Source organism: Lissotriton vulgaris, chromosome 1_2 (genome assembly GCF_964263255.1).
Source record: "Lissotriton vulgaris chromosome 1_2, aLisVul1.2, whole genome shotgun sequence".
NCBI classification, from domain to species: Eukaryota; Metazoa; Chordata; class Amphibia; order Caudata; family Salamandridae; genus Lissotriton; species Lissotriton vulgaris.
Window position 1 is genome coordinate 350,565,974 of NC_141686.1, and position 12,643 is coordinate 350,578,616.

At 41.7% G+C, this 12,643-nt stretch overlaps 1 protein-coding gene across 1 annotated transcript in view; it reads left to right on the forward strand.

The window, feature by feature from the left end:
* The first annotated feature begins 1,571 nt into the window (after positions 1-1,571).
* LOC147736769 (uncharacterized) overlaps positions 1,572-12,643 on the forward strand; it is a 71,447-nt gene continuing 60,375 nt past the window's right edge. The window contains exons 1-2 of the mRNA XM_086952695.1: positions 1,572-2,153; positions 7,474-8,320. Coding sequence (XP_086808821.1) covers positions 1,572-2,153; positions 7,474-8,320 — 1,429 coding nt within the window. The remainder of the gene's footprint in view (positions 2,154-7,473; positions 8,321-12,643) is intronic.

The window sequence follows — 12,643 nt, forward strand, 5'->3', positions numbered from 1 at the left end:
CCCCCCCCCCCACCCCTAAGGAAAGTGTTAAAAGCCTGGGAGTGTGGCTGGACAACAAACTCTCCTTCTCCACCCAGGCCACAAAACTGTCCGCCACTTGCTTTGGCCTACTTAGAATCTTGAGGAAGGTTCTCCCGCTACTTCCCCTAGAGGCCAAAAAGGTGGAGGTACAAGGTCTCATCCAGTCTCGCCTGGACTCGAACAACGCCCTATACGTGGGGGCACCTGAGATGACCCTCCGAAAATTGCAGGTTGTTCAAAACTGTGCAGCACGCACCCTGCTGAAAATTCCGCGCACCCAGTCAGCCAGACCTGCTCTAAAAAGTCTCCACTGGTTGCCAGTGAGGCAGAGAGTGGCCTTCAAGGCGCTGTGCTTGGCGCACAGCGCCTTCTGGAAAACGGGCCCAGCCATTAACACCGACCTTGTCACCCCCTACCACCCTAACAGGAACCTTCGGTCGACGGAGGCGTTCCTCGCCGTTGTTCCCAGAGTGAAGCGAGCCAGGTCTGGGGGTAGGCTGTTCTCTTTGAACACCGCCAGGCTCTGGAATGCTCTCCCCATCTCACTCCGGTCCAACCCAGACCTCCTCTCATTCCATAAAAACTTAAAGACACTGCTGTTTGCCAAATCCTATGTACCTTAGCTCCTCTTCCCGTCACTTCCCTGCTTCAACTCAGCGCTTGGACGCCTACGGGCAGCAACCGCGCTTAACAAATATTTTTACAATTACAATTACAATTACAATCTTCAGAGGTGGGCACGCGTCGCACCTATATTGAAATAACAAATCCACTCCAAGACCCTCTGCCTCAGCCCTAAAGGGGTGAGAGGTGTAGCCCCTCACTTCTTTGCAAACCAGGTGGAAATGCATACACCCGAACAAAACCAGAGATCTCCTCGCTTGAATTTATTTGCTATTGCAAAATATAGAAGATCAGATCAGGTGGACGCAGCTTTGGTACAAGTTCCTTTCATCCAGAAATCTGACAGCCCACAAGCCTATTCATACAAGATTCTTCCCTCTTCTGATTTGTTGTCTCCTCTTTTATGTATTTCTGATTCAGTTCCAGGGAACCACAGGTTGAACATGCTCTCTATAGATGCAATGACATAACAAGCGTTTTGTAGATCCTGTAGAGGTTTGGTATGTTGGCGTGTCCTTCAGTCACTGAACTGAATACTGCAAAAGAGAGGTGTACAGTGCAAGTGAGGATGATAGCGCAGTCTTGTCTGCCAGGGTTTTATAAACCTTTCATTGCTGCAAGGCAGTTACAATATTCTCTTTTTGTGGTAGCACAGTGTACAATTTGAGCAGACCAAGGAACAGACATAGTGTTGGAAACACATTTCAAATCCGTGCCTTTCATAATATATGAACTATGTTGCAGGTATTGTGACATTTTAATGATGCATTTTATTCTGGTTTTAGAAATGAGCGATGTTATCTGATCACACTGGGGTTGGTGAGACAGGAAGGAGTATTTTGACCTAACCGTCCTGTGACAACGTGTTGTCTTTCCTCTTTTCCTCTCCTCAGCAGACACTTGAGACTTGAACATCAGTTACCAGAATGGGCAGAAGACGGGCTCCAGAAAAGAAAGTGACAGCGCAGTGTTCACGTGAATCCGTAAGAGCCACAGCCCCATCTTTACCTCTCCATAACGTCTCTGCTTTGGGATCTCAAAATTATGCTAAGAGGGACCAGGACCTGGAACCGCTTTCGGAGAACCTGCCCCACATTATCCTTTTATCCATGCTGGAGGAGTTGGAAGCCAAGCTGGAGAACTTGCTGAACACTGTGGAGGACGTACCTTCTAGAGTCGCTGGGCTGATCAAGAAAATCTGGATAGAAAAGGATCAAGGTTCCCTAGATAATGCTGCAGTGACTTTGGAGGTGATCTGTCCAGTGAGCATTAGAGATTGTGCTGTTAGCCGGTCTCCTGCGACACCTCAACTGGACAGGCCAGTGGAACCGAGCTTGTGTCTTCAGACAGTGTTTTCTGATGGGCATGCACCAAAGCAGGACTGTACGCTCTCTTCTACGACCGATGTTCAAGGGCGTCCAGAGGAGCCAAACCTTTGTCTACAGCCAATGTTTCTACATCGATGTGACCCACAGCAGAACCAGTGCGTGCAACCTGGGTTTCCAGACGTACACGATATTAAAAAGTAAAACTGATGCTTGATTATATAAAAATGATAGAGTTTATTTGAGAGTCACAAGGTGAAGCACAGCACGTCCGTTGTCCAGCAGTTCCTGGAAGCATAGCAGTTGCAAACAGAATCTGGAACACAGCATGTAAGATGCAGGCACGCATCATACATTCCAGGCTCAGCAGAGAATGTAACACATCTTATCCCTAAACAAAAGAAGTTAACACAGGTACCTACTAGGCATTCTTTTTGGTCTAACATCAGTTTTAACCCTAGAGGCAATCGACAAATCATTATGAAGAGAACCTTGAGGACACTTATTAACATTGCGTATCAACATGCCAAAATTATCATCAGAACAAGACATTGGAGAGGTATGTGGTTTATAAGAATCAGGACATTTGGCCACTCTACGAACATTCCAAACTCTTCCATCTTGAGTGGCAACACTGTTTTTGAAAACTTTAGCCACTTTAATGGGGGGAAAGAATTTAAAAAACCCTTTAACAAGAAAACCAGGTTTTTTATCCTCACCCATTCCCCAACCACAAAATCATGAACTTTGACATTCATTTTTGAATCAAACAAGACCTTCATACTTTGTTGCTTACCCTCAACACGTTTGGCAATGCTCTCAAGATCAATTTTAGAATCATTTTTTTTCAACTTTTTAATCCACCAGGGACAAATAGCAGAAGAAGGTTCTCTTCCTTTCAGAAGTTTGAAAGGACTTACACCAGTAACAGAGTGAGGTGTGATGCGATATGTCCATAACCTTTTCCTGACAACATCCAACCAATCATCATCAGAAGAACTTATACTACTAATACAATCCTTAAGAACTCGGTTGAAACGTTCAACTTGACCATTTTCCCTAGGCTCATACAAGGAGACAGTATGATGTTTAATACCACAACTCTTAAGGAAATCTACAACAACAGAAGAAACACGTTGTGCACCATTATCAGAAATAAAAGTCTCAGGGAAACCTTCTCTAGCAAAAATCTCTTGTAAGAAAACCATAACAACCTGTGAAGAAGCATTACTAACAAACTTTACTTCAGGCCATTTCGAATGGTAATCAACCAAGACCAAAGCAAATCGAGCATTTAATGGCAAATGTCTGAAAGGACCAGAGATATCAAAAGCCACTTTCTGCCAAGGAAAATTAGGCCAACTCACAGGCTTAAGGGGAGCAGAAGATAAATGAAGCATCTTATCACTACTAATACATTGGGAACAGTCCCTCACCATTCTGTCAACCATCTTATCAATGCCAGGCCACCAAAAGTTTTCCCTAACCAGACGCTTCATGGATGACATACCAATGTGACCTTGGTGAGAAAGCAACAACATTTTCTCCTGTAAAGAAGAAGGAGGAATTATCTTACCAGTTTTAAACAAAAGGCCACCAAACTCTTCAATTTCAGAAGCAACTTGACAAAAAGGGGCTAACTCTGCAGAAACGCACTTACCGTTTGGCCAACCAACTCTTACATAGTCAAAAACCTGCTGACACACTGCATCCTTACTCAATTCTTCAAACCACTCTTCTTCACTTAACGTTAGAAACTCTTGAGAAATGCAATCACCTATGGAAGCAACAACATCAACATCCAGATCTATAGTAGGAACTTTTTCATCACTACAGGGTAATCTGGAGAGAAAATCGGCCGTAACATTACTCTTACCCGGTACATAAACAATTTCAAAATCATATTCCTGAAGACGTGAAGATAACCGGGCTATCCGTGCTGTAGAGTTCCATCCGCCACCAGGAGACAGAATCCCCACCAACGGTTTATGGTCTGTTCTTAAAATGAACCTATTTCCCCACACATAATTTCTAAAATGTTCCACAGCCCAAATACAAGCAAGCAGCTCCTTTTCAATAACCGAGTACCTTCTTTCTGTGGGAGACAAGGTTCTTGATGCGAATGCCACACACCACTCATCCTTACCCGAACACTGACTCAGAACTCCTCCAATCCCATACAGACTGGCATCCACAGTAACATTGCATTTCTTATTAATGCAGAACGATTTTAGTGTGGGAGCATTGACAATTTCATTCTTGATTTGCTTAAAAACAATATCTTGTTTGTCCGTCCAAATGAATTTAGCAGAACTCCTGGTTAACTCTCTCAGCGGTTCCATCTTGTTAGCAACATTTTGAATACATTTGCTATAATACTCACATAACCCAGCAAATGAGAGTAATTTCTCCTTATTATCAGGAGCTGGTGCTTTCATAATAGCATCCACAAGATTTTTCTTTGGTACAACCCCTTCACCAGAAAGAGTATGTCCCAAATACTCCACAGATTCACAGAAAAATGTACATTTGCTAGCCTTAATTGTCAGACCATATTGTTCTAACTTAGAACAAACTTCTTTAAGGTGAGAATGGTGTTCAGAATTATTTTTAGAAAACACAAGTATATCGTCTTGAAAACATTTGACGAATGACCCTAGATCTTTAAAGATGTGATACATGGCCCTTTGAAAAACTGAAGCAGCCGAAGCCAAACCAACTGGCATTCTCTTGAACTGAAATAACCCATGAGGGGTGATAAATGCTGTAAATTGTTTAGAGTCTTCAGTGAGTTGGATCTGGTGATACGCAGATCTAAGATCTAATGTTGAAAACACACATGCACCATCCAACATACACAACATTTCATTAATGTTGGGAAGTGGGTGACAGTCAGTAACTAAACTCTTATTAAGTGCTCTTAAATCCACACATAACCTAATACTTTTATCAGGTTTAATGGCTAAAACAATGGGAGAAACCCACTCTGATGATTCCACTTCTTCGATTATATTATCTTTCACCATGGTATCTAACATATCTCTAAGCTCATTCCTAATACTAATAGGAACACCCCTTAGTTTTTGTTTAACCGGGACAGAATTAGGCTTAACCTTAATCCTGTGACTAAAACCATTCAGTTTACCTAATTTATCGGAAAACACATTAGGAAAAGAATGAGCAATTTCAGTAAAATCAGATAAAATATTAGATTTCGCATCAGATATAGCAAGAACTGACACACGATCCTTTAACCTAGGATTCAATGTAACTCTTAATTTTGCTTTATCTCTCCAACCCAAGACATTCACTCCTTTCCATGCCACATAAAGTTTGATAACAGCAGAACTACTTTTGATAGAAAGTAGAACTTCCTTAAAACCAATAAAATTGATTTTGGATCCATCAAAGTTATAAGCACAAATATCTGGTTTAGACAATGCATTGACATCAATTAGGTCCCCAAAAGATTCTATACAATATTCCTGAGTGATATAGTCCATGGAGAACATGAGTCCACCATAAGTTCTAATACTTTGCCTAAAACATTAACACAAGTTTTGGGAGATGATAAAGTATCAGCTTGTGAAATATCAAATGACTCTTGTACAGATATCACAATACCAAATTCCTTAATATCTGCATTATTACTCCCTTCATCATTAACGTATGAGACATTACCAGTCGGGTGTTTAGGGGAAGAAAACAAAGATTTGTTAGTGTCTTGGAAAGGCTTTGTAGGAATTTTACACATTTTCGAAAAATGCCCAGTACGTCCACATTTGTTGCATTGTCTAGAAATAGCTGGGCACTGTGGAAAAGAAGCAATATGGTCAGGATTGCCACACCTGAAACAAAAAAACTGTTTAGTCTTACCATCGTTTCTATTGGAATAATAACTTGTCTTCGACTCATGAGGTTTAACCACACTGACCTCATTACTAGAAGTAGAAGGAGTAGAAGTAGATGCTTTATCTAAAGGTTTTATCCACTTATCAGACTGTTCAAGAGCTTTTGCAGTACTGATAGCTGTTTCTAAGCTAGGATCACCTAAAATCGATAACTGTTTTGGACTTTCTTACTTTTAACATGCACAATGATTTGATCCCTGATCATTTCATCTGTCATAAGACCAAAATTACAATGTAATGATAACGCTCGTAAAGCTGTAAGAAAATCATCAAAGCATTCTTTGTCATCCTGAACTCTAGTATAAAACTTGAATCTATTAAGCGCTACACTAGTGATAGGTTTAAATCTCCCTTCAATCCTAGAAACAGCTTCGTCATACACATTACTGTCACCACCAGACCTAACAGGAGGCAAAGTTCTAAATACCAATTGTCCTTCTGAACCAAGACAATGTAAAAAAATGTTCTTTTTTCTCTCTGCGGACATCCTTTCTCCGTCCATTGCTTTGAGATAAGTAAAAAACTCTTCTTTCCATCTTGTCCATGGAATAGGTGGATCACCTTTGGACTGCAAAAACTTTGATGGAGGATCAAATTGCATCTTAAATATTATATTAATTTACAACTAATGGATCATTAAAACAAAAAAAACAAAAAATTATAACAATAAAATGAAAATGCAGGTTAGAAATCATTTCTAAAAAATATCCAGTAGGTGGCAGTCTTGTATAAGCATAAAATGAATTCCTTATGAAGTCTTCACCAGACTAAAGTCGAAAGAAATAATATAATGTAGGAAGTCTTACAATAGAATTGAGCAACAGCTTGTATACTTGAAGAAAATAGTCGTTTTAGTAGAAACAAAAACAAAATTGTTCAAAATAATAATTAATTTCAATGAAACACGCAAAAAATGCAGTAGCGTGTAGAAAGTGTACCTTTTAAAAATCGGAAAGTAAAAGCGATCCTGATTTCTCTTCACAAACAGCTAGAACAGGAAAGCTTCGTGTTTCATGCTCCGGTAACTCCGGTAACTATGGCAACAAAATGGTGGCTTGGTGCAGAACGTGATGACACCATAGGCTAATCCACGTCAATCTTGATGACGCTGGAGGCAGTGTCACACAATAGGCGCATAGGATGTCGCGAGAAGACTCGGCAGTTTCACTTGCAAGAGCGCCGAAAATACAAATAAATGCACCAAAGCCTCCCAAACTCATGAAATTTCACCGGAGTAAGGAGGAAATGGATAGAATACCAAGCGCTTCACTTCTGGAGCAAGAGATGCAGTCCAAACGGCAATACTACGTGGATTCCCAAAATTCCTGCTCCTGTGCTTCAAAACGCGGCAGAAATAAGGTAGAGGTCCTTCGTCGCCAATATTAAAAAGTAAAACTGATGCTTGATTATATAAAAATGATAGAGTTTATTTGAGAGTGACAAGGTGAAGCACAGCACGTCCGTTGTCCAGCAGATCCTGGAAGCATAGCAGTTGCAAACAGAATCTGGAACCCAGCATGTAAGATGCAGGCACGCATCATACATTCCAGGCTCCAGCAGAGAATGTAACACACGAGTCGAAGCAGGATGAGCGCATGCATCCTGGGTTTCCAGATGGAAATGGAGTACAGCAGGATTGTCCTCTATCCCGGTGCACTCAGACAGATCCTCCAGGCAGATCACTGGAGGCAAAACTGTGTCTTTACTCAGAATTTGTTGATGGGCAGACGCCACAGCAAGACCAGAGCATACAGTCAGCCTTCCCAGAAGAGTGGGAGCCAGATGAGCCCCTGAAGCAAGAACCATCCTCATTGTCTGCTAATAGCTGGGACCAGCAACAGAACCTTTGCCCACACCCACTATTTCCTGAAGGACACGAACCACAGCAAAACCACTGTATACAACCCGCTCTACCAGATGGGAACAGACCTGATGATCCCTTGGAGGAAGCATTGATGTGTTCTGATTTCCAAGATCCCCAGGAGAATCGCAGCCTACAACCCGTGTCACCTGATGGGAAGGCACCAGATGAAAACTTAGAGTCTGGGCTGTTGTCCATTGATGAGTTGGGGTCACCACAAACCCAGTGCCTACAGCAACACCTATGGTTGAAGCAGGAACTTCCTTATTCACAGGATCCAAACGTGAACTACGAGCTTGAATCCATGCGCCGTGAAGCACAGGAACCAGATCAGAACGACAAGCTAGAACAGACCTGTGCAGATGCAGAGGGTTCAGATCAGAACTACATACTCGAACCACTGCACCCTGATTCACAGCATCAACATCAGAACTGCAAGGCAGAACTGCTCTGTCCTGATGAGCGGGGTCAGTGTGTGCCTCCATCATTCCTAGGACTGAATACAAATACTGCAGATGAAGACTCAATAGAGAGAGGAAATACAAAATCACATTTATTGCTGTTCGAAGCTACCCCAGGTATGTGTTTCACTATAAATGGACTCTCGGAGTGCATACTACCACATGTAACCTCTTTAAAATGCGTATGGGCAGATTTTAGAAATACTCTGAGGGGAGGATTATGGTTTGGATGGAACCCACTGAGCAATACTGACCCCCGGAGTACGAGTACACAGGGTGGAGATGTTTCCCTGCATTCCCTTCCTCTGGTTCCACACAGGACTGCATCCTTCCTGTGCAGAAACAGACCTGGTAATGGGATTTTGCATGAGACAAATAGGCCAGTAGCTCTTTTCGTTCCTTGTTCGTCCCCATTCCAGGCTGAGGAACTGGAAATAGCGCTATTTATGGGAGGAATTACTGGCCAGAACCACACGTAATAGTCGGATGCAAGTGATGTGGTGTTCATTGAGAATAGCAGCCATGCTCAGTCTATAGAGGGAACTGTGTTTCCAGTTGCACAGTTACACTGGGTAAGACGCAGTCGTCTCTAGTTCCTGATATAAAAATCCTAGTCTGTATTCGGCCTCAACAGCAAGGCTGACCAGGGATGTTGTTGTCAATGCAGGGTTCTCCAGGAGTGCACACCACCTCATGATAGACAGATACACAAAGGTTTTGGAACTCTGAGGTGACTTGCAATAATCTTATTATATGCACCAGGTGGTACTTTATCCTGTATAATACATGGTTCCACCATGACCTTTCCCACAAACCTTGGTGCATAGCTCCTACATATGCAGCAGGTAACATGTTTGCAATCATGAAGAATACACTTACAACCTCTTGTGTAAAAGTAAAAATAAAAACTGTTAGATATTTGTTGCAAAAATATTTTAGAAACTGTTCAATAAAAGTCCATTTAAAAAAATAAAGCTGCACTAGCTCGGAACGTGTAGAAACATGCAGAAAGATTCCACCCTTCCTTTATCTAAGGAAACTAATAAACATATTCCCTCTGCTTCTCATAGTAAGCTAGTAACACACAGCAGAAGAAATAAAAGCAAAGTTCTGTTTGTTGCTTTAAACAGCTTCGTGACTTGACCTTCCTTTCACATCAGCTGCTGGCGCTGGCAGCAGGCATTGTGCCCTCAGGACTCGACTGTAACACCTTATAAAAGCCGAGTTCTGACGTCTCTTCTTCATAATCACTGACTTGGTGCGTCACAAATTCCTGATTATAAAGAAATTAGAGACTGCCATTTATACGGGGATTACAGAATCCCACGTAATATAATTATATATATATATATATATATATATATATATATATATATATATATATATATATATATATCTGCACAAATCTTCCAACCTCCACTACCAAGCGGCGAGAGAAGAGACAGACCCCACGTGTTTCCAGGCAAGATGTTTATTTCGTTCCTGTGCCTTCCAAAAGATGCAACGTTTCGACTAACGATGTAGTCTTGTTCACACACCACATTGCACAAAGTGGAAACTTTTTTTAATATTTTTTGCAGTGGAGACACGCCCCTCCGGGTCCCACCTCCAAACGTGAGTCACATGGTAACAATTTAAAACCAAATCAAATTGATTAAAGGCACAGTGCATGGTAACATTCTATGGTTGTAACAGTTATACAAAGCAAAGTAATAACACAAACATTGTATCGTTAATCCCATTTGCATGAATAACTATGAAACTTTAAAAGTTGTACAGTATAAATAACCGCATGAATGCGTGAATATTCATTAAAATAGTTTGCTTGGACACATATGAAACATATCGCCTCGACGATGATTTGTATGCAGACTCATTCTGTTAGGCTGTTATTTACTACAACCAAAATAAACAATGACCGCATGAATGCGTGAAATTCATATGAATCTTAGTAGGACTGAATCCAAAGACATACAGCATTCCAATGTGCAAAGCTTGCAATCTTAAAAGGAGATGTGTCATTGCCAATTAAACTGTTGAAATTTACATCCCAATGTTGCACTGTGCTGAGTTGTTGATGACCTGTACACATAATGACTTTAAAACACCAAAACCAGCACCTACGTGTATAATACAATGATACAACAACATATGATCGCCCTTCTCCATATGTGCCACAGTATATGTACATATATACATTATTTGTGAGACTCAAATCATGATTATATGGGAACTATCTGCGCCAAAGGGTTGTGTAACCCCATAAAAGATAAAAAAGTGCATGAGTCAATACCAAGTGTTAAGAAAAAATTATAAATCACCCAAAAAGAAAGAATCCATGTGTTTGTTTTACAAGGAAAACTAAGCTGTCCAAAAGACAAAAACAACCAGAACTGTACAGAAATCAGACTTCAAAATACCTAATATTAGGTGCTGTTTAACAGGATTTCATATATTTACATACTATCTACAATTATGCTCACGTTGTACCCACTATGTACATTATTGTGCAGAGAAACATTGACAATTGAGTGTCCCTAAAGGAAGTTATGAAGATCCTCCGTTGCATTCAACCCGTTGGGTTGTTTGCTGTCGAGTTTGATGATATATTGGGTTTCCAACCGGCGCAGTAATTTCTCGCGGTCACCTCCTCGTTTGAGGGGGGCCACGGCGTCGATGACAAAATAGGTGAGACATGATAAATCCCTATTATGCCTGATGTTGAAATGTCGCGCCACTGGATATGCGCCATCGTGGTTTACAATGGCCCTGAGGTGCTGCAATATTCTCACATGCACCTGTGCGCCGGTACTGCCCACATAGCGTAAGCCGCATGTGCAAGTTAGGACATATACCGCAAACTCCGTGCGGCAGTTGAAATTGCCGCGGATGGAATAATCAGTGTCGGAAAACGGAGTGCGGTAGTGGGTGGTATTTTGTCCAAACTTGCATGCCCGACAGGAGGAACATTTGTGGAAGCCCTTTCTACCGAACCACTGATCCATCCTAGGTATTTCTGGGCTGGACCGTGACAGTTTACTGCGCATACTGAATGCGCGCCTGAATGTAATCACAGGTTTTTCAGGAGTTAAATTACGTAGCACTGCATCTGTTTTCAGAACTGCCCAATGTTTAGTGACAATAGATTTAATTTTGCGGTGCTGCTGGCTGAAAGTTGTTATGAGTCTACTCGGGTTGGGGGTTGTGTCATTAGCAAGGGGTTTGGCTGATAGTAGGGATTCTCTAGTTCTATCCCCACTTTTCTTCAATGCGGTGGCAAGACACGATTTACTGTACCCTCTTGCCTCCAGTCTCGCAAGCATTGAGGACGCCCCTTCCTCAAATTTCGCCTGAGTGTTGCATATTCGCTTAAGGCGTAGTAATTCCCCCAACGGGATGCTATTGATGACATGTTTGGGATGGCCACTGCTGGCATGAAGGATACTATTGCCAGCAGTGGACTTTCTGTGGAGGGCAGTGATAACATGATCATTGACGATACTGATGGATACATCAAGAAATTCAGCAGTGCTTGTACTGATGTTGGAAGTAAAAAATAAGTTGAATCTGTTTTTGTTGAGTGTATTTACAAAACTTTGAGCACTGCTGACATCACCCTCCCATACACAAAAAATATCATCGATAAACCGCATCCAATATTTGACATGCTCAAAACCAGAAACGCCTGGAAGTTCCTGCTCCTCCCACAGCCCCACGTGCAAGCACGCGTAGCTGGGAGAGAAGCAGGAACCCATAGCTACACCTCGTATCTGTCTCCATATGTCCTTGCCAAACATGAAAAAGTTATTATTCAAACACCACAGTACTAGATCACATATCATTTTGTTGTGGCTATAGTATGCACATGACTTACGTCCCAGGAAGTGTCGGACACCCTCAATTCCTGTGTGGTGCTCAATGCACGTATATAGAGATTCAATGTCAAGGGTTATTATGCACCAGTCATTTTGCCAAGGTATAGTTTCCAGTTTGGACAAAAAGTCTCCAGTGTCCTTAATGTAGCTGGGTAACCCCTGGACATGTTCTTGTAGATAAAAATCTATATACCTGGAAATGTTTTCCCCCATGCTGTTGATTGCGGAGATGATAGGTCTCCCGGGGGTAGGATTCTGTTTCTTATGCACCTTAGGAATTAAATATAAGTGCGGGATAACTGGATGTTCCTTCAGTAAGAATGTGCATTCGGTGGAGGTAATTAGGCTGGCTCTTTTGTAGCCTAACAGCATTTTTTTGATGTTCTCCTTCGCCTGTTTATATTGGACACCATTGCTCAGTACATAACAATTAGCGTTATTCAACTGGCGTTTTGCTTCCGCAATGTATTCCTCCTTCTGCCACAACACAATGTTCCCCCCCTTGTCCGAGGGACTAACAACGATTTCATGATTTTTTGACAGTTTGTTCATTAAATTGTGGTAT